A 24,415-nucleotide genomic window follows, 5' to 3' on the forward strand; every position below is an offset into this window, starting at 1 on the left:
ATGGCCCAGCCCTACCCCCCAGCCCAGTACCCCCCTCCACCACAGAATGGCATCCCCGCCGAGTACGCCCCACCCCCGCCACACCCCGCACAGGACTACTCGGGCCAGACCCCGGTGCCCCCTGAGCACGGCATGGCCTTGTTCACGCCAGCACAGAGCCACCCAGAGCAGCCAGGCACCGACGCCAGCACGCAGGCCATCGCAGGGACACAAACCGTGCCGGTAAGGGCGCCGCGGCCCAGCCAGCCAGGCGCCGGAGGTGGGGGGCCGGACGCTGCTGGGACGTTGTGCCTGGAGGGCTGGTCCACACTGGTCCTCTCCTCCGAATGGTGTGTCCACCCCTGCCTTTCAGCTCCTCCTTATCCAGGCCCAGAATGGTCGAGGGAGGCTGGGCACAGCGAGCTGGGTGGTGACCCCTGCCCCGAGACGCTGTCACCCACTGCCCCCACCTCCTTGAGAGGTGAGAGAGGTCAGATGCGGTGGAATCAGCTGTGACTCCCAGCAGCTGCGTCTCCCAGAACACGGCCCACCTGCTCCTGCTCCAGCTTCACGGCCTCTGATGTGCTTAAGCCTCTGGTTGAACTGTGTCCGGCCGCCTTCCTGAGGGGCTTCATTGCCCTCCGCTTTGCAGAGGACGGTGTCCTTCCCCAGGACCCGGCCTCTCCCAATAAGATGCCCCAAGTCCACGGGACAGAGTCCACCGTCCCTGACTGTTAGCATCCTGGCTGCACTTCTTAGTTTTGTTTGTCCTGCCGGTCACGGTGTATTTCATTTCATTCACCAGCATCACAATTCAAAGGCATCGAGTCCACATCCCCTCATGTGGGAGTGAGGAGTGGCCTTCAGCTGCCCCCTGGTGACCTGTTAGTGGAGAAAGGGACCCAGCCACCAGGACCTGGTGTCCGGGGCAAGCCGGAGGGCTGGTGAGAGGAGACTGACCAGCCCGAAAGCCTCTCCGGTTGCAAGCCTCCTATCATTTCTAATCACTTGTAATCTACCTGCTTGGCTGCCCTCCAATCAGATAGCTTCAATTATGTGGTTGTAATGTAGCTCAGGGAAAGTGCTGAGCCCAGATTCCCCCACATCTCCTGACAGCGGAGAGAGCTCTCCTGAGGATGGATGGACAGACAGACAGGGTGGGTTCTCAGGAAGGCCCCACCCGGGGCCCCACTGCCAGCCCAGCCCCACCTCACCCCCCAGATCTCAGCTGCACCACCTCATCCCCCCACCTCCCCTCCTCTCTGCACATCTCTGCCTCCCCCTCCCTGCTGGCTCTGTCCCAGAAGCTGGCTGCACCGCTGGCAGGCGCTGGGCAGGAGGCCAGCTCGCTCTGCACTGCCCAGGCGTGGCACCACCCTGGCGGCTCCTGGGACTCAGTGTCATTCTCTCACGCAGCATCCCCATGTCATGCCAGGCTGGCCTGAGGCTTCACAGAGCTCCCACCCAGCCCTTCCTCTTGTCCAGAGCCCTGTCCCCAAGCCTGGTGCTGGGACTCTTGCATCCCGTCCCTAAGGAAGCGGGATGCCCGTTGACACCGTGGGGTCCCCACAGGAGAAGGCAAGGCCCACGGGATCCTACAGGGGAGTGGGTCACACTGCCTGGAAGACAGCTCCCCATCCTGGTTCATCAGAGCCGGGGCTGGTTGCTGGGTGTTTAGAAAATAAAGACACCCTGAAACCCACAGCGTCCCTTTTCAGCAGGAAGTAGCTAAGAGAATACGCCATCCCCTTTTCCTTATGACTCAGGGGGAAGTCTCTCTCAGGGAGGAGTGATAGGGAATGGCAAAGGACACACTGACAAAGGAGATTAATCAGAACTGGCTTTGACAAGCACTGTGGCAATTGGACAATTAAAACAGACATGGGGGGAAAGAAGAACGAACTGGGGAGGAGGGTGGAGAAAACAGTGCAACAATGAATGAATGAAAACCCAAAATCTCTGTAAATGTTCATTAAAACTAAAAAAATTTAATAATGAAAAATTTAAAAAAAAAGAAAATAAAGAGGTGACAGGAGCTGCGTGGCCACGTGGTGGCAGACAGCCTCTTCTTCTGATGGAGCGAGTGGCCAGAGGCTCTGTCACACCTCTGAGCACCTCCTAACGGTCAGACGAGGGGCCTCCCGTGGGGCCACAGGGGGACCTGTTCTGAGAAGAAGCAGGAATGATGGTGTGATCCGACTGGCACATGACACCATGTGGAGACAGACAGTGATGAACAGAAGGACAGAAACACATCTGGAGGCCTTCTAGACCCGGTGAGGCCACCGGCGCCGCCACGCTGGGACAAACCGCATCTTCCTCCACTGGGCAGGTGGCCCCCAGCACCCCTGGGTCCTCAGAGCTGAGCTGCTCAGGGGAGGCCGGTGCTGCCCTCTGGTGGCTGCCGTTCCCACATAGCAAGGACATCGGCCGCACACGTGAGTGTCCAGGCCTCGGACAGGATCCAGGACGGAGCCACCGCGGCTGAGGAAGCTGATACTGTGACCGAGAGGCCAAGCGCCGTCGTGAGGCCCAGGTCAAAGGCTGGAGTGTCTACAGGGAGGAGGCCCGCGGCCTGGGGACAGAATGGTCTTGCACTCCTCTTCTGGCCGTTCCCAAGTTTTAAGGAGGGGACAGCGTGGTCTGCAGCCCTTCTCCCCAGGACACCCAGGAGGGTTCTGACCCAGGACCAGAGAGAGGCTGCAAATGGAGGCGCTTGGAGGAAGACGCGAAGACAGGAGCTGTGGGCAAGGGGCCGGCTGCCCTTGGAGACCTTCGACTCTGACCCTGGAGGGCTGTCCACCACAGAGGCCCAGGCCCCATCCGGCTGAGATCCCACCTGAAGATGGGCTGGCACCATCTCTGCAAGGACCTGCCCAGCCTATGAGCGCCTCCTCACGGCCGACTCCATGCAGCCTGCTGTGAAGATTAGGGACCGGACGGGGCAGCAGGCCACTTGACCCGGGGCCCATGTCCAGCTCACTTGCTGGCTCAGCACATGGTGAAGTCTGAGTGCTGCTCTGTTTGGGCCCCTGGACCCTGCCCTCCCTCCAGGGACCCCACTGCAAGCCAAGTCTGGGTGTCGGCCCCCTGAGGACCTGGGATACTGCTCTCTGACCAAAGTCCTGCCTATAACCCTTCAGTGTCCACTCCACTCAGGCTATCCAAGTCATGGGACCATCAGCAGTGCTGTCCTGTCAGAGACCCCACTCCATCACCCTGCAGGCCTCTCAGCCCAACCCCCTGTGGCCAGCAACCACTGCCTTTGCCAGACCCACCAGGAGCTCAAGTCGCTGACAAGAGTGTTCTTGGCTCAAAGAGTTTCAGAGAAGGGACAGAGTGGCCTGTGGCTGGAGTGAGTGAGAGGGCAGAACGATCAGATGCAGACACCACGGAATCTACCGCGGGACCCAGCTGGGACGTGCTGCAGGGACAGAGGCAGAGCCGGCAGGGCAGCTGGGCTCCTGCGCTCTGAGCCCACAGAGGGACCTAACGTGTATCACGTCCCGAGCGCTGTCCAGCTTGTAAAGAAGGCGTTCCTGGTAGAAGATGTGGGCCACACCAGAGACCCTCCCCTGGCAGTCTCCCCACCCGCCATGGGTGATTCTAGGGGAAGACGGCCACAGTGGAGTGGACACAGCCATGTCCAGAGGCTCTTTGTGGGGACCTGATAGAATTCCCTCCTTCTCTTGGATGTGGAAGACCACAGGAAAGGTCTCTGAGAGCCAGGTCATTGTCTGCCACAATGCAGCACTGTCCCTCAGTGGGGGGCCTTGTCCACCAGGACCTAGAACAGTGGTCCCCAGGTCCCAGGGCAGCTCGCCCAGCCCATCTGCATTGGTCTCAGCGAGGCCCAGGGACAGACTGCCAGCTACTCAGAGAAGGGCCACCATCTGGACAGCTCAGGCCGCCAGGGACCAGCTCCAGCCTTGAGTGGTGTGACAGACACAATGACAAAAACAAGGAAAGAATGAAGAAGCTACTGAGATGGGGGGTGTGGAGGGAGCTGCATCTATGACCCAGCGTTGAAGCACTGCGGGCGAAGACGGCTGATTATTGGGAAGGGAGGGGCCCAGGGAATGCCTGGACCGCTGACCACGGGGCAGGACAGCCTAGTCCCCTCCAGCAGCCGGCTCGCTCAGTGGCCTTCCTCAGCGCATCCTATGACCTTACAGAACTCTAACCCGTTTATTGGCCTCTGTCCACAGCTGAGGACACAGGGGGGCTCTCAGCCTGCCGTGTGCATTCCCCCACCAGCCCCGTCACCCCCATGGCTCCCTCTTGAAGGATTTTGGGGTGGGGTACAAGGTGTACAAGGAAGTCTTTAATCCTGGTAACTGCGGACTGCAGCCCTGCTTTTGGGATAGGTCCTGAGCTCCGGCTTCACCACCCACAGCTGGGGGCCCTGCCTCACGCTCCACATGTGGGGGTCTCCTGACCCCTCCTGATGAGCGAGGGTCAGCGCACACAGTCCTGGTCTCCCGGCTGGGCTGACTGACACCCTCTGCTGCTCTGAGGCCAACATTGCATGCCCACTCCCACCTGTATTCCCTAATGAGGCTGATATGTACCAGGACCCCTCTCAGGGGACCCCGTCTAGAGAGCTCACTGTGCCCAGCTCCATCCCTGCACAGATCCCACCAGGGGAGGAGGCCACACTGGGTCTGGTCAAGGGCAGGGGACCGACTGACGGCAGAGTCACCTGGCACGGTGGTCTGGTATGGACTTCTCCCTGTGTGTCACGTGTTGAGTTACCAGTTGAAAGGTAGGCAGTTCGAATCCACCAGCTTCTCCTCTGTAGACAGCCTTGGACTCCTGGTGGACATTCACTGCTGTGGGGAGACCCACACACACTCTGGAAACCTCACCCAAACTCCTGCAAAGTCTACTGGTACCAATTAAAGGGGCTGGTAGAACTGGGCTGCCTAACATTTCCAGGTCTTGCACTCAAGGGGGATTCATCAGAGTCCCACCTCAAGTCTCTCTCTCTCTGGCTCTGGGGGTCAGCTGAGCCCAGTTGGGCCACTGCCAGTGTCAAGCCAGGGTCACAGCCCAGGCCTGTAGGACACACATGGGTGAGCTGTGGACATACACCTTTTGGCGTGTCTGCTAGCCAGCTTGTCGTCCAGAGCAGGGAGAGGCCGCAAGGACTGGGCTGGAGCCCCCCCTGCAGGAGGGGTCTATGAGGTCTGAGTGGTGCCCAGTGGGGCCCAGTGGCGGAGCCTGGGCCTGGACAGTGTCCACCACCCACAGTTGGTTCTAAGGTCTTGATCCGCTTGTCAATCCTAGAAGATTAGGAACTTCTGCCACCAAGCCATCAGGACAGAGAACAAGGGGACTGTGTGGACATGAGGCCCAGTGGCTGGCCCCTCGGAGCTGAGGGGAGGGCCTGATGGCCTCGGGCTGGGCATGTGTCTCAGCCCAGCCTGCACAGAGGGACCCAGGGCCCAGCCAGGACCCGTCTCCTGGGATCCTCAGTGAGTGACAGGAGGGTCCAGTGGTCTGGGGACACCTGGCTTTAGTCCTTCTGGTGGCAAGCATGGGCAGGACCTGGAAAACAGGAAGGGGCGTGGACCCAGGCCCCGACACCTCACAACCTCGGGCCCTCTCCCAGCAGACAGATGAGGCAGCGCAGACGGACAGCCAGACACTGCACCCCAGCGACCCTTCAGAGAAGCAGCAGCCCAAGCGGTTACACGTCTCCAACATCCCCTTCCGGTTCAGGGACCCCGACCTGCGGCAAATGTTCGGGGTGAGTGTGCCTGCCACACCCTGGGGTCCCCATCTTCTTCACAGAGCTTCCTGCTCCTTCTGGGAGGAACAGACCCTCCAGCACCCCCTCCCCAGTCAGGACTCTGGCCTGGACTTGGGGGAGATGGGAGGTAGCTTCAAGCTCAGCGTGGCCTGGTCAGCCCGGCCTCCAGACCCCCGCCCCCCACCTGCTCCCAGCCCTGCCTCCCGCCTGCAGGGGCTTCATGGTCACCACAAACTGAATTACTGCTCTCCTGATCTTCTCTCTGGACAGACTCCAAGCAGCACTGGACCCATCTCAGGGGCGCCCCAGACTTCTAGCCCCACCCCAGCTGCATGCCACCCTCCTGGGTTCCTGGGCCAGGGACTCGGTCCCTCCTGGGTCTTCTGGCTCCATGGTAGGGTGAACCAGCATGAGAGGCAGCAGCAAAGGGGCGCAGGGTGTGGAGGCCCTTGTCCATATTCCCACGGTCCCTAGATTGCTGCTAAATGCAGTGTTTGTGTCAGGATTTTGGGACCTCGCTTCAGTTTCCCTACTGGATTCCAAGTTCTAAAGCAACAAACAGCAGACTGGGTCTCCACCCACATGTCCGGGGTGCCACAGAGTTGGCGGGGGCCCTGACCACTAAGGTCAACATCCGTTTTCCTGTCTGTGTTCACCCACTGGAGGTCTCAGACTCCAAGACCTCTTCGCTGTCCCCAGGTGGGATTTCTCAGTCCAACAGGATGTGGCTCCAGGGTGCCCCCAGATAGTTGAGCCACACACCCACCCAGAGCCTTGCTCCAGGCACGGCCCACCTTCCAGTCCCAGGTGTCCACGATGTGCACCTTAAGAAGCCTGCCCAGGGGACTGATGGTGGTACAGGCACTGAAGGCAGACAGGGGTCATCACCATACCCCTGAGCCACGCTGCCAGGGTCCTGCTGAGCAGCTGGTATCAGGACCCTCTGGTCTCAGCCCCTGACCCTGTCCAGACCCTCAGTAGGCAGGGCTGTCCCACTCCACTCAGTCAGCACAGGGGATATGTGGTCACTGTCCCTGCCGCCCTCAGACACTGCAGAAAGAGGGGCTGACAGTGACAAGGCCTGGAGTCCTCACAGGCTCTGGACAGGATGGGCATCTGCTGTCCGGTGTGGAGGGCGGGGCCAGCGAGGGAGCCGGGCAGGTCCTGCGACCCAAGGGCCCAGGTCACTGTCACCTTCCCAGCTCTGGTCTCAGTGCCCAGGGTACAGGACTCACCCAACTGTCCCTGGCCCTCTCCCCCTGTCCTGCCCCTCCCCTCCTGCTTTCTCCGAGGCCTGGACCCTGGCCTGAGGCCCCGACCTCCAGGACCCCCACATGGCCCTCATCCCCTCCCCACTCATGGTGGACCTGCCTGTGGACCATCCCTCTTCAGTGTGAATGGGGGTTGTCAGGTCTCAGGGTTCCCACCACCTACCTGTAACTGAGTCCTGTCTCCTGTAGATGGGGCTGGGACCAAGAACAAGCCCTCCCCATTTCCAGAGGGCTGAGGTGGGAGGGATGGCCCCCGGATGACACCCTCATCCTACATCAGGACCCTCCGCCCCTGCCACCGTACCTCTGGGTGGGTCAGGAAGGGCGGGTGCCACACTATCCTAAAGCTTATCCCCTCCCACCTGTCTCTGGCCCTCTATTTCCTTCCCTCACCTGCCTCCTTCCCTGTCCCCCATCTCTGGCTCTGCCTCCCACCCTCCCCGCTCCCATCTGCTCCCCCACATCTCCCATTGCCCCCCACACACATCTCCCCCTTATCCACCTCCAACATCTGCTCGCTCCCAACTCCCACTGCCCGCTACCCACCCTCCACCTCCCACCTTCTGCACCCCACCCCGTCCCTCTGTCCTCTTAACACCTGCCTCCTCCCCTCCCACCTCTGCCCTCCCCTACCCCACCTGCCTCCCCCCTCCCCCCGTCTTTCACCCGCCCCCAATCTCTGCCCTCTCTGTCTCTGCAGCAATTCGGAAAAATTTTAGACGTGGAGATCATTTTTAACGAGCGGGGCTCCAAGGTGGGTGCCGCGAGAGGCTGCCCGCGGCTGTAGGCCCCGCCCACCCGGCTAACTGTGAAATGTGCGTCTCCTCCTCCCGGAGCTTCGCGCCCACCCGAGGACCCTGGCGACACGGGTGCTTGTACCCCCGCTCCCCTCCCCAGCTGTCTGTTGTGGCCGCTGCACGGCTTTCTCTGACCTTCCAGGACCTCAGCCTGCACCTGGAGCCCAGGCCGGGGGTCCCCCTCTGCCCGCCAGCCTGGGACGCTGGAACCAGCCTGGGAGACGCTGGGTGGTGGGTGGCCAGGGGAGTGTCAGGTGTAGACACGCCCGGCAGTGCCAGCTCCTGGGGTGAAAGTGTGCTCCTGGGGGGTCCTGAACCCCCAGAGGTCTGGTGTCCAGGTAAGGGACTCGGGTAGCTCCTGCTGTCCCCTCGAGTGGCTGGTGGTCAGCGGCTGGGCTCACTGTCCCCTGCGTTGAGCCGGCACCAGGGCAGAGCTCTGTCCCCCTCTCCTCTCTCTGTCTCCCTCCTGTGCCTGCCCCCCACCCCACGCCTCCCTCTTTGTCCTCCGCTCATCTCTTTCTCTGTCTGTCCTTCCACACACAGGGCTTTGGGTTTGTAACTTTTGAAACTAGCTCGGACGCTGACCGAGCCCGGGAGAAGCTCAACGGGACCATCGTAGAGGGCCGGAAAATCGAGGTGCTCAGATACGCGAAGGGCTCCCCACACCACCCTGACCCTCAGGGCCAGGCCAGGTCTCCTGGGGAGCAAGGCATGGGGGGTGGATGGGAAGGGTCACTAGGGATGTGTCCACCCACGTCCTGTCTCAGCCGAGCCCTCACCCACCACCCCACGTGGGACAAGGTGTCAAATCATGAAGTGGTCTCCTCCTCTGCAGAGAGGGAAGGAGGTGAGGGATGCACCTGACCCTGTACCCCTGTGCTCACCAGGAGCCTCCACGCCAGGTGCCCTGCACTGAGAGGGCCCAGAAATTGGCTTGAGGCACTGCCAACTTCTGAGACTAGTCTGTCTCCAGCCGGCCGCCCCTGGCCCCCTTCACTGCCCAGTACCCCGAGTTTTCCCAGCTCCCACTCTGGGCCAGGTAAGGTGGGAGCAGCAACAGCTAGTGTCCGGGCCATCGAGTGTCCCCCTTCCCTGCTCAGAGGCCCACGTCCCAGAGGGCAGGTGCATCCTGGGCCCAGGGCTAGCCAGCGCTGGCCCACCACAGCAGGGCAGTAGGTGGCTGGAGGGGAGGACAGCTCAGCAGCTGGTGCAGGGGCAGCCGACCAAATGGTGGACCCAGGCTTCAGCCCAGCACCAGATGACCGGTCACCTGAGGCTTCAGCCCAGGGCCTGCTGGACAGATCGTGGACGTAGGCTACAGCGCGGTCCACACTTGTGCTCTCATCCCTCCCTCCTGCGCCCCTCTGCATCTGCCTGGCCTCAACTGCCCTCAAGTGCACAGACCAGGTCTCCCCTCGTGGACTCTCTCATTGTCATCAGAGCTGCCCCTCCCGAGTCTGTAAATCCCACGGGAAGAGATGGTGTATCTTCCTTCCTTGTGGTCACTGGTGGATTTGAACCATCAAAGTGGCTCAGCCTTGGGGCCAGCAGTCCCACTCCTTGTAGACACCACCACCAGAGCTCTCTGGCTCTCTTCTCGGGTGTCTGAAAATAGTCCCCTCAGGGCTCCCCCAGCATGCTTTCTGAGTGCACAGCAGTGGAGGACTTGCCTCTGGGAAGTGGGGCGCACCCACAGGAGTGAAAGCCACCTGCATCCTGTGAGAGCTGGCTCCTGGACAGCCTGTTAGCCAGACTGAGGGCATGGGAAGACCCACCAGGTCCTCCACCGTCCCGGGAGAGGCCGAGCTCACTTCCAGTGAGCAATGCCAGCAGAGCTGGATATAAAGGCTTCTGCTGAAAATCAGGGGTCGGATGTCTGGGTGGGTGTTGACCAACAGGGGGTATATAGCCAAGACTTCGTGGGAGAAGGACACTAGGCGGAGACCCAGGTGGCAGACCATGGAGCCAGGCTGGGTAGCAGAGGCCTTTCTGGAATTTTCCACCCCTCCATGGTGACCAGTAGAGGGATAGCAGCAGGGAAGGAAGGTAAAGGTACCCTCATTCGCACCATCTCTCTGTGCAGGTCAATAACGCCACGGCCCGCGTCATGACCAATAAGAAGACAGTGAACCCCTACACCAATGGTAAGAGCCCTGTCACACATGATTGTCCCTCCTTCATGTCCCAACCTGCACCTGGTCACCTTGCTTCATGTCCCAGCCTATACCTGACCAGAAGAGATAGGGAACTTCTTTATGTCCCAGCCTGCACCTGATCAGGGGAGTTGGGGCTCCCTTCATGTTCCAGTCTTCTCCTGGTCAGGGGAAATAGGACACCCCCTCATGTCCCAGCCTGCACCAGGTCGGGAGAGATGGGACCCCCTCCCTAATATCCCAGCCGTACCTGGAGCAGAGGATAGCTGAGGCTACTTTCCGCGTACTCATAGTGGATTTGTCCTGCCTTGGGGCTCCTCAGTACCCAGAGAGGTCACAGCTGTGGCTATGGAACAGAAAACCAAAAGGCATCCTTGACCTTGATCTCTTTCTCCGTGGACTCCTGTTGGTGGATGCTGGGGTCAGAAGCTGTGCTGGCTTATAGCCAGGAAGGCGAGTGCAGTCAACTTTTAGCCTCTGGCTCCCCTGGGACTCCTCCGGGGCTCAGTCCTCTCATCTGCAAACAGGACAGTGCTTCCCACCTTTCAGGAAAGGACCTGGTGTCCCTGAGTGCCATGCACGGGCCTGAGATGTAGGCTACCTAGGGCATGAGCAGGACAGTGGTGAAAAGGAAGACTTCCCTCAGGCTCTGGAAACGGGAAGAATGCCTCCTTCCTGGTCCCTCAGTCTCGGGGTGCACTCAGCTGACACTCAGTGTCTCACTGAAAGGCTAGAGGTGGATGTCCACCCTGAAGCACTTCAGAAGAAAGGCCTGGAAATCCGCCTTCAGGATCTCATCCAGAGGGCACTATGTGGTGTGGCTCCTCTTGACCACTGGGGTGCTGTGGGACGTGACTCTGCCCAGCCACTGGGGGCCCCTTTGCTCAGCACACAGGCTCGCAGCAGGCCTGAGTTGACTTGAAGGAGGCTGGTTGTGACCGGCTGGATGACCCCTGCCCCCTAACATGCTCGCACTGGTGGACAGAGCTATCTGGAAGCCGGTGGCCGTTCTTCGAAGGTGAAGCTTGCATGGAGCTGACAGTATGTTGGGCATCTTTTCCAGAATGTTCCTTCCCACAGCTTCTCAAGTTGTTATTGTTGTTAGGCCCATCAAGTTGACTAACTCCCAGCAACCCTGTGCACAACAGAGCTTGACCTTCGTGGCCTGCACCCTCCTCTCTGACAGGCCCCAGCATCGCTCCAGTCACGGGGTCAGCCCTTTCTCTCCACAGTCTGTCTCTTCTCGGACCCTTCACCTTTCCCAGCAAGATGCCTTTTGCCATGGGCTGGCCGCTCTTAACAGCACCCCCAAAGTGTGTGAGCTCGAGTTTCACTATCCTTGCCTCTAGGGAACAACCGATTGTACTTCCTCCAGGACAGACTTGTTCTTTTCACGGTCCACGGTATATGCACTACTCTGCCGGCACCACAATTCAGAGGCATCAGTTCTTTAGTTTTCCTTCTTCCTCGTCCAACTTTCAGATGCCAATTGACAATACCATGGCCTAGTGGCAAGAAGCTGCACTGCAATCCCAGAGGTATGTGGTTCAAATCCACCAGATGCTCTGCCGGAAAAGGAGGGGCAGTCCCCTCCTGTACCTGTCAGATCTGATTTGACGGTACAGACACACACAAAGTAATAAAATTTAAAAAAAAAAAGAAAACACCATGACTTGGATCGGGTGCACCTTAGTCTTTAAACTGATATCCTTTCTCTCAAGCTGAACCCCTTAAATATGGCAATGTTTGAACAGACTGAACAGGTCTCCCTTGGACATACGCTTTGGCATTTGATCCTCTGGTGGGGACGAGCTGACCAGAGGTACCCCATTTTCTTACCTGACCCCATGATCAGGCAGTGGACAGAGCAGGCAGCCTGCAGTGGGGCCCGGTGGCAGCACGTGCCTTCCCGTCCTCCCCATCATACCCAGGTCTGAGGCTGGCACATGGCCAGAGCTCTGGCAGGGGTCAAATCTACCACCTGCCTGGCTTTCTGGGGGGGGGGGGCGGGCCTTGGGGAGGGACCAGCAGGCAGACACCTCGCTCCTTTTCTACAGTGTCTGGTTCCTACCATCCAAAACTCTATGAAACCGTTTAAGGTGAGGCGCTCGGGCCTGCTGGGCCAGGCACTGGGGCTAATTGTCTTCAGCAGTGTTGTTCGGAGTAGGTGGAGATTCTTGGAGCTGCGGTGTTGACAAAGCACCGCATACCCCATGGACTGTCAAAAGAACAAACACGCCGTGGAAGGTCAGTGAGAAGGGTCCTAGGAGGCACAGGTGGTAGGACTTTGTCGCACGCACACCAGGCATGTTAAGAGGAGCCACCAGCCCTTGGGGACGTCGAGTTCGGTAACCTGGATCTGCCTGGCAAGAAAGAGAAAGGCCCTCAACAAGGTGGATCGAGGCACTGTGGGTAACAGGAGCCCCACACACCGCAACGACGGGGAGGCTGGTGCCAGGCCGTGCCGTGCCCCTTTCTGGGGCACACGAGGCCGCTGTGAGTCCGATCAGGTCGCCAGTGTCTGATAACAACAGATCTTCACGTGGGCAGCATTGCACCTTCTGAGGAGTGGCGATGGGGTCAGACTCTGGCCAGCATGTGTGATCACGTGCAGGGCTGCAGGACAGCGTCCCAGGAGCATTCCCAGAACAGCTCAGCTGGAAAAGGAGAAACACGATGAGTGAGATGTCACAGTCGTGCTCCACGAGGGAACGTGATGACGGCTTCCGTTGACACTGGAGAGTCAGGCTTCAGTGGTGCTGCTGCTGGTGGGAGGGAGACAGCTGGAGTTGGTTTCTGAATGTGAGCGTCAGGAAGGTTTGTCCAGAGCTGTCCATCCGTCCTGCACGGCCTAGTTGGTTTCTGAATGTGAGCGTCAGGAAGGTTTGTCCAGAGCTGTCCATCCGTCCTGCACGGCCTAGTTGGTTTCTGAATGTGAGCGTCAGGAAGGTTTGTCCAGAGCTGTCCATCCGTCCTGCACGGCCTCGGGGCAGCGGAGGCCCTCCGCACCTGTAGGGACCTTGACCCCCTCTGTGCAGGGAGCTTTTTCTCCTCACTTTGCTGCATTGGGACTAAAGGCTTCAGAAGCTCTTTCATCAAAAGCTTTGGTTCTGGCGTTTCCTGCCCAAGTCTCACGCAGATGCCAGAGAGCCAGAGAGTCAACTGTGGCTCCTGCAGACTCTGTGAACAGCAGAGTGAAACCTGGCCCTGTCCACTCCATCCCCACGGGCTCTGCCACGCTCAGTGAGCTCACCGCTGTGGTCATTCATTGCATTGAGGGTCCGCCTCCTTTTGGCCAGTTCACCACCTTTCCAAGCTCCATGTCGTTTTCCAAAGACTGGCCCATCGTGATGACATGCCCGAAGACGGGGGACAGTCACACAGTCCTTCCTTCTTACGAGCACCCTGCCTGCCCTTCCAGGACTGGTTTGCTGGTTGGCAGTCCATGGACAGTCCCCATTCTCCACCAGCACCACAGTTCAAAGACATCAGTTCCCTTTCCGTCTTCCTGCGCCGTTGTGCACCCTCCACACGCAGGCAAAGCAGCTGAGAACACAGCGGCTCCGCGCGGGTGCAGCCTGGCCGGCCAGTGACTCCATGGCCGCGTTCTGCCCAGAGGACAAGTTCCCAGTCATTGATGGGGATTCTTGTCCAGCTCCAGAGTCACACACCAGGACCATGGGTACAGAGGCGATCAGAGGAAACACACGCCGAATGCCAAGTTAGGGACTCAGCACTGTTCACCAGCCTGTGAACTGTGAACCAGCAACTGGTAGAAGCTGAGGGTGGCCGTCAAGGCCCCAGGAACCATGCCAGGCTTTTGTGAGCGCTGCACAGTCATCCCGGTGCCCTCTGGCACGAACCATTTGTTGTCTTTAATCCTCCTTTGTAATACAGCGGGCATTAGAGCTGTCCCGTTAAGGACCAGGTATCACAGCGGATGTACAGCTTCTAGTACTCCCACCCCCTTCTCTGCGGAGGCACATGCCCTGAGCTGGTACGCCTGGTGTCTCTGGCTGGAGAAGGGCTAATTTGGAAAGCACCCAGAAGACTGGGTCAGTGTGGCCTGTGTCCATTATCAACCATGACAGCAGCCTGGGGAAGGGATCTGGTTTGTGCCAGTGCATGGCTCCCCCTGCCCATGGCAGGAGGGGCTCTATCTGCTGGTGTGGAGGCCACCCCTCCAGAGTGCCCACTCCCTGGCAGGGGAGGCAGAGAAGGCTGAAGGGTGGGGAGAGATTGACGGCTTCACTTCTGTCCTAGGGTGGAAGTTAAACCCAGTGGTGGGCGCAGTCTACGGGCCTGAATTCTATGCAGGTAAGGGCTGGAAGCCTGCTGGTGCAGTGCTTAAAGCGTTGGGCTTCTAACCAGAGCTGGGTGGGACTCAGTGTCCCCTCCTTGGGGGGAAGAGGAGGCAGTGTGGTCCCTGGAGAGCAGGGCCTTGGAACCCCTGGGGGGCTGGTCCGCTCTGCCTTTCAGGTCACTCGGAAACGACTAGATGGCAGTGTGCCTGGGATTGTTTTCGTTTTCTTCTGTTTTAAGGGCTGGTGGTCCCAAGCTGGCTGGGTATTACAAGCCCGCCAATGATTGGAAACTGACTCCTAGCCAACCCTCCAGCGGGTTTTCTGAGGCTTTAAATCCAGGGGAGGAAACTGCCCATCTTTCTTCCACAAAGTAGCTGGTGGATTCGAACCACCGGCTTTAGGGTTGGCCATACAGGCTGTCATGAGACTGTTGCCAAGGGAGGGTCTGCTGTGAGGTGTGGCCACCTGGGGGCGGGGCCAAGTGGGAGGGTCAGGCCCGGTGAGGGCGGGACCAGGCGATAGGGTCAGGTCTGTCGGGGCAGGACCAGATTCTAGTGTCTGTAGAAGGTGCGGTCTGGTGGGAGGTGGGGCCAGGTGAGAGGCAGTAGGCATCACCTGGGCAGGTGAGAGGAGAAGACAGGTGTGGCTGGCCTGGTGCGGCTGTCACACTCTGGGCTCTCGTCCCTGCAGTTACGGGGTTCCCCTACCCCACTACGGGCACCGCGGTTGCCTACCGGGGCGCGCACCTCCGGGGCCGGGGCCGGGCCGTGTATAACACCTTTCGGGCTGCGCCACCCCCGCCCCCCATCCCAACATACGGAGCGTGAGTACCTGGGGTGTCCCGGGGGGGGGCACAGGTAGGGGGCACAGAGACAGATCCCGGGAGGGTGGGGGCGGGGAGCCTTTCCAGAAGGTCTAGGGCCTGGAAGGGACTCACTGCAGCCACCTCCCCCTCTTGGGCCCCCCTCCACCCCGCCACGTGACACTTAGGTGGGGCCAGGTCCACTCTGGCCCAGCAGCTCGGCTTCTCTCAGCCCTTGTTGGTCTGTTTCTTGGGGGTCCCGGGGTGGTCAGGGCCAGGTGAGGGCAGTCACCCCAGGGCGCAGTGTCCTCCCCCACAGGATGGGGCAGCAGCTGCAGGGGTGGTCATAGGGGCAGCGAGGCTGGGGCCCCGGACCTGGGGGATCATGGCCGAAGGAGCTGACCAGCAAGGGTGTTGCTCTATTGAACAGGGCCCTGGAGCACAGGTTTATTAAAATGCCCGTCTCGTGGGCCGGGCTGGCCCCGTGCCCCCGCCCCCAGCAGACGCCGGAGCCGGCCCACCCCGCCTCTCCAGCCTTCCCCCCACTCTCTTGTCCGTTTGCTTCCAGGGTCGTGTATCAGGACGGCTTCTACGGTGCTGAGATTTACGTAAGTGGAGCCCGGGAGGGAGGGAGGGCCCAGGGGTCCACCCCACCACCCCCAAACTGGAGGGGCGGGTCCTTGGAGCACCACCTCCAACCTCTGAAGATCTGGGGGTCTGAGCAGGAAGTCCCTGGTCATGCCACCCAGAGGTGCCACATAGGAAAAGCCTGGTCATCTCCTCAGTGTTCAGCCCTGAAGGGAGCATGGCTCTGCTCTGATGCACATGGGCTCCCAGGTGTTGGACTCCACTCTGTGACCACTGACCAGTGGTTTGGACCTCACAAGAGTAGCCAACAGAGGAGAGCTTGGTGGCCTAGTGGCAAGAAGCTCTACTGCAATCCCAGAGGTGTGCGGTTTGAATCCACCAGATGCTCTGCTAGAGAAGGGACAGTTTCCTCTTGTACTAGTCAGATCCGACTTGACACACACAAAATAATAAATCTTTTTAAAAAACCAACAAGAGTAGCCAAAGGGGTACTCAAAGAGCTCCCAGCAGGCCTCAGACCAAACACTACGAGGTGCCTTCTCTGTGGGAGAAAGGACTTTCCAAGCCACTAGGAGGGATCTTGGGTCAGTGGGTGAGCTCCATGGGCACCCCATGACCAGTCCTGCAGAGGCCCCGAGAGGGCCAGGAGGGGTTGCCCTGGGCAGCAGGCTGTGTGGATCCGGGGTCCTCACACCTCTTGGGGTGAGGACTTCCCAGGTGAGGCTTCCTCAGATGGGGCTCTCCTGTGACTGCCCCCCCCACTCAGTCCTGTAATCCAACCACCGCAAGCTCGTCCAGGACCAGGATACCAGAGCCAGTGTCCCTCCAGTGGCTTCCCTAGTCCCGTCAGCTCCAGAGTCGGGGACGCTGGCTGGGTGGCAGTCCCCTCCTGCGAGCAGTGTCACGTGAGCCTTGAACTGCAGTATGTGTTGCGTGCACACGTGGATACGTGAATGAACGAGGTTTCCAGGCACTTCCATCCCTTCCCCCGCTCCCCACACCCACCTCACTTTGAAACTTTTGAACTTGGTCGGCAGCTCTAAGCCCCCAGGCCAGGAGCAAATGGTCCACAGAGTGGTCTCTCTCCTCACCAGGCCCCTGGGCTGAGCCTCACTAAGTGCTGTCCCTTCCTGTCCCTCTCCTACAGGGAGGCTATGCAGCCTACAGATATGCTCAGCCCGCGGCAGCCGCCGCTTACAGTGACAGGTGAGGCTCGGTGACTTGGGGTACTGGGGGGTGCGGGCAGGAAGGTGGTAGAAGTCTCACCTGATCAGAGGCAGAGGAGCAAGTATGTGGGTTTGGAGGCCCTGACCTTGTGGGTCCCACCTTCTTCAGTCACACCTGGTCAGCCTGAAGGAATGTGGGTGACTGGGCCCCCCAGCCCCCGGGCTGTAGATGGAGCCAAGTGCCAGCCCTTACGGCCTGAAATGACCCTCCATTACCACCAAGGCCCACAAAAGGGTCCTGAGGAGCACTCCTGGGGATCGGAGGAGGCCAGCCAGGGGATGCCCCAAAAGCGGCTGGCTGTCCACTCAGCTGTAAGCCCCAGAGCATGCCTGTGAAGTGGCCACGCCTTCCTCCTGGGGAACCCCAGTTCCTGTGCGGGGCCATGAGATGGGCCATCCTAAAGTCAGTGCTTGCATAGGCCTGGGCACTGCGGGGCCTTCTACCCGTGGCCAAGGGACCCTCCCACACACCCTCCCTGCAGCCTCTTGCTTCACGCTGAGTCCAGCTGAGGCCCTCCTCTGAAGAGCTGATGTGATAAACTGGGCTGAGGAGGGTCACTGAGGGGACAGCTCTGCCCCCTCTGACCCTGTGGTCTGTCTTCCCCAGTCCAGCTGTCAGGGCTCCCCTCTGTCCCGCCCTGTGGCTCTCAGTACACTGCCTGCACCCAGCATTGCCTTCCACACTGGCCAGATTGGGGAAGCCCGAGTGGGGGCCACACTGGGGGAGGGGCAGGGAAGCTGCTGATGCCCCTCACCCACCTTCCTGCTGCCCCCCATATTCTTCCCAGTTACGGCAGAGTGTATGCGGCCGCTGACCCCTATCATCACACGGTCGGCCCTGCAGCCACCTACAGCATTGGAACCATGGTAAGGAGGAGGCCGGTCAGGGGAGGGGGCCTGGCGTGGCTGGGGAGGGGCACGGCTGTCAGAGGAGCTCAGACCTCTGCCCTAAATCCTGCGTGATGCCTCGGACACCAGCTTTCCACCCAAGGCCAAGGCTAAGGCTGCCCATTTGTGCCATTTAAGGAAGATTAGGGTAAGAAATGGGCTGGTTCAGGGATGTGTCCTGGAACCTGTGTTCTGAAACCCCAGACTTAAGGCCCTGCCCTACACCCCATTCTCACAGCAAGAAGACACACTCATAGTCACACGTCCTCCTGTTGATGATCTGGGGGTGTCTGAGCCACTGTCCATGCCTGTCTTGTTCTGGTCACTCCATTCTGTGCCCTGCCCACGCTTCCTCACCCAGCACTCACAGTCCTTCTGGACTGAGCCAGTCAGACACTTCTGTGGGGAAGGGGAACTTGACCCCAGCCTTGAGGGGCAGGTTGTTGTGTAGATAGCATCATGATAGAGGAGGGGGTACCCACTGCCAGAGGGGTGTGGACCAGCATGTGTGTGTGTGTGTGTGTGTGTGTGTGTGCGCGCGCGCGCGTTGCCAGCTGTGGACACATACAGCCCAGCTCACTCTGCACCCGAGAATCTCCTTCCAGTGCCCATGCCTCCCTGCACGCCCCCACCCCCACCAGGGCCACACTGGTTTTCAGTTAGCTTGATCCAGCATCAAAGATGGAAACATCTAGGGGGCAGGGCACGAGGGGGTCCAGAGCCTGTGCGCACCTCTGTCTGCCCAGGCTTCGATTGTTGGCCCTTTCCTGGAGTTTTGGCGTGCTCCTTGGCAGCCCTGGGGTATGGGCAGAGTCTGCATCGGGGCCGCCCTGCATCTCCGCGCAGCTCCTGGAGGAAGGTGCTATTACCCACAGGGCACCTGGTCTGTCTGTTCACTTTGTATTTTTATAAGATTTTCCTTCTCCTCTCAGTTTTTCCAATTACAGTTCCTTTTTCTTTCAATGAGAAACTAATAGAGTGGGAGATTCTGGGGTGTTTCCTAAATAGGGGAGACTCCCCAGGGGCAGGAGAGAGAGGAGGAGCCCCCTTCAGGCCTGTCCTGCAAGCAGGAGGCCACAGAGGCTGGACCAGGAAAGTTGGAACCCCCATTGTGAGTCCCTTGGGCTGGGCTTGGTGAACTGACTTGGCCCCATGGAGGAATAGTCCTGCCCACACCCAGGCCTGCCCTAGACTGGCCCCTGGACTCCAGTGCAGAGGAGTGGCCCCAGAGGACTCTAGAGCTCATCGCCAGCAGGACTGTTGGCCAGCAGCCCAGAGTACCACCTTCCCACCGAGACCACCCGATCAGAAGCAGTTCTAGGGCCTCACAGACCTGGTCCCTGTGGCGGCCAGCCCAGTCCCATGCTCGTCCCCTTGTGATAAGAAGCAGGCAGATAGAGCCATTTCTCTTTCGGATTTCTTCCTTTTTCGTTTCGCCTGGCTTTGACCTGAGGCTCACTGACTGTCTATTCCATCTTTGATGTTGCAGGCAGGCCTCGGTCGAGTAGGGTACAGCTGCTTTGCCCCCTACTAGTAAGAGACCCAGCCCCTAGCAGCATCCTCTCTGATGCCTTTTACACACACCCCAGCTCCAGGAGGCAGTGCGTCCCTCCCAGTCAGCCCCACCCTGCACTGACCCTCGACCCTAGACCCTTAGGGCTTCTTCTGTCCACCCCACCTCACCCACGGGGTGTGTGTGTCTCTGGCCCTGTGGCCCCCATGTGCCCAGGTATGGTATGTCCAGGACTCAGTGGAAGGCCAGCCAGATGTGAGGGGCAGTGGCCACTCTCATGGGTCAGGACCTAGGGTCCACAGAGCTACAGAGGAGGCTCAGCCTGGCCTGGGCTCGTCTCTGCCCATCCCTAGGATGCCACCCCCACGCAGCCCTCAGCATGATACAGCCTTGCCCCTAGTGTCAGGAGCCTTGTGCCAAGTCTCCTGCCAGTGGCCGTGTCCAGTCTACACCCACTAACCAGGCCCATGGACCTCCTGGCCTCTTGTTCAGCTGAAGCCTTTTTATTGATGTTTCCTGTGAAAGTTGTCACAGATTGGGGGCGGGGGGTTGGGAGAGAGCAGAGTGGACGGTGAAGACCGACCAGCCAGCGATGCTTTGCCTCTGCTGTGCACATGGGGTGTGGGGGGCTCCTCCTCGGCCCAGGATCCTCCCAGCCACCAAGGAGCAGGGCCTGAGTGTCCCAACAGCTCCCTCTCCCAGTCACCACCTAGAGGGCCAGGGCCATGAGGTGAGGACGGGGTGCTCCAGTAACACGTCCTGACCCCTACGCTTGTCCAGAAGGGCTTTGGACAGGTGCAAGGGAAGGAGAAACTCGGTGGATAAGGACCTTCCCTGGTGGTCCCACAGGACCACCCCCAGTGCTGGGCCTCAAGGTCCTTAAAGCAATCCGTGGGGTCCCCTGGAGAGCTGTGAGTCCCCTGGGGAAGAGTCCACCAAGCTGGCCAGGGTCCCTCCAGCTCCACTGCAAGGCAGAGGGGCGGTGGGCATCCCCTCCCCAAAATACACAAACACTGAGGGCTCCCCTGCCAGTGGGGACACGATGCCCCTCAATGGGGGCGCTGCCAGTTGGAGCCTGCCCCTCCTCTCCTACTCTCCATCAAGGCAGAGAGGTCTGGGAGGGTCCTCAGAGCTGAAGGCCAGTGTCCACCACCTTGCCCTCACAGCTAGGCCCAGCTCTACCCACTTCTGCATCCCCACTTGACCCTCAGCTACGCCCACCACACCACCCCTAACACACCAGACCCTGGAGGGTGGGAGCCTGCCTTGAACATAGCCTTCCCTGGTACAGCGGGGTGGTGGGCGCAGGGTGGTGGCCAGCCCCACAGCCCCACTCGCTGGCCACGTGTCCAGCCTGCCCAGGGCCGAGTCGCCCGCCCCCCCCGGGCCCCGGGCCCAGCCTGCCCGGGGCCGAGTCCCCCCCCCCCCCCCCCAGGCCGTGGCTTTTGTGAAACCACAAGTTTCCTTTTGTTTCTGTTGTAGTGAAAACTTCCTCCGTCTCCTCCTTGGACCGTGAAGGGCAAAAACAAAAACAAAAAAACAAAAAAAATTCACAAAACAACACACACAAAAAAACCCCACAAAAACAAAATAAAAAATAAAAAAAGATGTTACAATCCAAGCAAGCAGCCAGCCAGCCAATCCAAGAGGCATCCACAGAGAGCAGCGCCGACGGAGCGCCGCCTGCAGGAGGCACTGTGCCACCCGCCGGATGGAGAGAGGCGCCCGGCCGCCAGCCCCCCTGCCCCGCCGGCCGAAGCCCCTGTCCATCCCGGCAGCAGTGGAGAGTTGGAAGGGCGTGGGCCCATTTTCTATCAAGTCTTCCTTTCTGGGGCCTCGGCCCCGTCCAGTGTGGGCCTTACAGAGGTGTGGCCAGCTGTGTGGAGGCCAAGGAGAGGAGCTGAGGTGGGGTGTGCAACAGGGCAGCTTGTCGTATGTGGGAGCTCTGCGTGGGCCAGCGTCCAGCCCCCGTGTCTCATCCCAGTGCCAACCTGTGCCTGGGGTCCTGATCCTGTCCCGTTGGGGTCGCAGGTTCCCAGAGGGCAGCTGTCCAGTGGGTGGCCCTGGAGTGGGCGCCGGCCCTGCACAAGAGCTGACATTAGGCCAGAACTGGGGGCTCAGGCCACTGCTCCTATGCAGAATGGAAGGCCAGGGAGGACTGAGGCCTGGAAGGTGGGGCCCAGTGGTCATTTCCTTCTTGGAAGTAGCCCTGGGAGAGGGGATGGGGCCCGCCCTGCGCAGGGAGGCCCGGGGCTCAGCCCAGCCCTGCCAGGCCCAGAGCAGGAAGGTTGAGGGCCAAGGCAACGCAGGGCTGGGGTAGGCATCTCGGTGCTATAGACCAGAGCCGGCGCCCCAGAGCATGGGGTACCCACATGGGAGGAGAAGGCTTGGGTGACCCTATCCTGCAAGGGGGGTGCAGCTTGGCTGTGGCCATCTCCCCGCTGGATGGCCAGGGCTCCAGAGAGGGAGAGAAGCCTTCAGTCCCCGTGGGTGGGCAGATGGGTCACAGAGGAGAGGTGCGAGGTGCAGGGGCAACAGAGGGAGGGGAGGCGAGGGAAAAACCCAATAATCCACACACATCTGCAGCTCCCAGCGCGGCCCGCTGTCCGTGAACGTGACCGTGAGAGGGACACCTCACTTTCTACGCCGGCATCAGCTCCCGAAGCTACGACCGAGATCCTTTTCTATTCCCATGTACATAGACTCGCCCGCCTCTGGCAGCTCCCGGCCACACACTGGCCGGACCCTTTTCTGCAGCAGCTCTGCCCCCCCTCCCAGTGCCCCCAGGACGGGAGCCGCCCGGCGCCCTTTCTTACCATTCTGTATGCTTCCCAGGTGTGGTCGTTCCAATCAGCAGTGTTATTATTAAGGTTATTAATAAAGATTTCTTTCTTCAAACCAGGATGACTCTCTAAGTTGGGCGGCTCCTGCATCCAGGGGATGGAGGCCACCCAGGGGGTCTGCCTCCAAACCAGATAGCAAAAACGTGCATTGGAGACCCCCATGCCTGAGGCAGGGAGAGTTAACCATTCCCTCCACATAGTCCCAGGGCAAGCACAAAGGGGGACTCCCCTCCCTCAAATGGGGTGCAACCCTTGGGAGTCAGAGCCCCCACCCACAGTGTGGTCGACCCAGTGGGGCCTGGGAGGAATGGCAACGCCTGTGGTCCAATGGCTGGTGCCCACAGGCAAGAAAGGCTGCATGGCCCTCTCTCTGAGGTTAACTGTTCCCTCGCCATGGCCCTAAAGCCCTCCCAAGGGGCAGCACTGAAGGCAAACCCACTTCAGCAACCCTCCTTCTTGACCTCATACCCCAGGGAGGTTAGGCGGTGGCCTGCATTGCCCCACCGAAGCTGGGGTGCAGTGGTGAGGTGGAGGACCAGGCCGAGGTGGCTGACCTCAAGCTGAAAGCTGGAAAAATCTAAGCCCCAGTGGGCTGCAGAGGCAGGACCCAGAAATGGAACCAGCCAGGCCCCTTAGCCAGAGCTGAGTTCTCTGTTTCTCAAGCCACCAGATAACCCTAGAGAAGGGCGGGGATTTAAATGCCGCCTATCTGTTCCCTGCCCTCAAGACTTTCTGTTGGTGGGCCTGGGGACCAAGCTCTCAGGAGCTGGGGTGTGTGTTTCTGCCACACGCCATGCACTGCTAACCCCTGCCTTGTAATTGCTTGCTCACCAGACTGTGAGAAAATAATTGCCACTATAAATTCCCTCTTCTGCGTAAAATATTTGGGGGACCAGCACTTTTCAAAGTCTCCATGAAATAAGGGCTGCCGGGGAGGGGTGGCAGTCCCCCGGCTTCAGGGAGATCCAGGACTTATCAGGACAGAAAACCAGGGCTCTGAATCGACTCAGCCATGGTTGATAATGACACTAGGACAGATTCAAATTCTTTAAATTTGGGAGAAGTGGAACAGTAACCAGATCACAAAGATGCGGAGTCCAAGCCCTAGATGGGAGACGTGAGGGAGCATGGCGAGCCCTTCCAGGAGCGGATGCAGGAGACCGAACCACTGGCAGGACGAGCGGGCCACAGACACGCAGAAACGGAGTCTGCCGCCCTCTTTGAGCCAGGCACCCGTGTCTGATTGTGTTGGTCCAGAGCTTTGATCGCTGTGCAACTCAAATGTTACACTTGCTTTCCAGTAGGAGAATCAGGTTCCTCGCAGGGACTGACCTATACTTTTCCCCCTTCTGGTTATGGTTCCCTTTCACTCATATTTTAAAAATCTCAAAGCCCCACCAAAAACAGACTGGAAGGAGGGTGGACTTGGGCTGGAGTTAGCAGAAAGACCTGCATGAGGTACCCTCTCCTGGTCAGCAAGTAAGCCCCAGAAAGCCTACTTCTTGCTCTGGTGCAGGGGGCCCCTCGAGCTCCACAGAGTGGAGAGAGAAGATGGCTTATTTAAGAGTGGATCTATCCAAGATTCCCAGGCTGTCCACCTGTCACGCAGCTCTGGGGGCAGGCCAGAAGGAACCAGGAGAGTGGAGATGAGGTACCGGCTAATGCCAGCTGCAGGAATGAGTGCCCAGCCCCTACCCTTTACGGCACACAAGCAGCTGAGTACTTTTCCCCGAAAACACAAGCTCACAAGGAACCTCACCAGCTGTGAGGGCCGAAGGTTGGAAAGGGAAAGAACAAGGTGGCCACCTGGTGGCAGCTCTTGCTATGACAGATGAGAGGCTTTGCGTGCATTTGCTGGGACCTGGGGTCCTGGAGGTGCGGTGAGCACTCACTGTAAACCAGGAGGTTGGCAGTTCAAATCAACCAGCTGCTCCACAGAAGAAAGATGTGACAATCTTCCCCATAAAGACTGTTGTTGTCAGGAGCTGTCAAGTCCTCCTACACTTTTTTGTTGCTGTGTCCCAGAGACAGGACTGATCCATGGGTGACCCTCGGTGGGTTTTCAGAGGCAGTGAATGGCGTGGGAGGAGACGGCCCACCTTTCTACCGCAGAGCAGGTGGTGGCTTTGAACCTTGTGCCTTTAGGTTGGCAGCGTAACTCCTTACTACCAAGCCACCAGAGCTGACTCACAGCGAGCTTACACTCATCAGAAGGAAGCCATGGCCAACCCCGCCATCTCTGCTCTGCACCCACCGTGTCCACCTTGAAGGTCTTTTCCTTGGCTCCCCTTTACCA

At 59.6% G+C, this 24,415-nt stretch overlaps 1 protein-coding gene across 1 annotated transcript; it reads left to right on the forward strand.

The window, feature by feature from the left end:
- On the forward strand, nucleotides 1–23,362 carry RBFOX3 (RNA binding protein, fox-1 homolog (C. elegans) 3). The gene is made up of 11 exons (XM_006886338.1): nucleotides 1–222; nucleotides 5,594–5,731; nucleotides 7,706–7,759; nucleotides 8,346–8,438; nucleotides 9,886–9,946; nucleotides 14,219–14,272; nucleotides 14,950–15,082; nucleotides 15,630–15,669; nucleotides 16,797–16,855; nucleotides 17,664–17,742; nucleotides 23,228–23,362. The coding sequence occupies exons 1-11, from the start codon at nucleotides 1–3 to the stop codon at nucleotides 23,360–23,362; spliced, it is 1,068 nt and encodes a 355-aa protein (XP_006886400.1).
- The last annotated feature ends 1,053 nt before the right edge of the window (nucleotides 23,363–24,415 follow it).

Source organism: Elephantulus edwardii, unplaced genomic scaffold (assembly GCF_000299155.1).
Source record: "Elephantulus edwardii isolate Elephantulus edwardi_28Jun2011 unplaced genomic scaffold, EleEdw1.0 scaffold00048, whole genome shotgun sequence".
In the NCBI taxonomy this organism is placed as follows: Eukaryota; Metazoa; Chordata; class Mammalia; order Macroscelidea; family Macroscelididae; genus Elephantulus; species Elephantulus edwardii.

What these genes read in the sequence shown, in the direction of transcription:
- RBFOX3 (XM_006886338.1), top strand. Translation starts at nt 1, where the DNA reads ATGGCCCAGCCCTACCCCCCAGCCCAGTACCCCCCTCCACCACAGAAT. An exon ending in TAGAGGGCCGGAAAATCGAG is followed by an intron (nt 8,439 to 9,885) that starts GTGCTCAGATAC and finishes CTCTCTGTGCAG; the next exon opens with GTCAATAACGCCACGGCCCG. An exon ending in CGGGCCTGAATTCTATGCAG is followed by an intron (nt 14,273 to 14,949) that starts GTAAGGGCTGGA and finishes TCGTCCCTGCAG; the next exon opens with TTACGGGGTTCCCCTACCCC.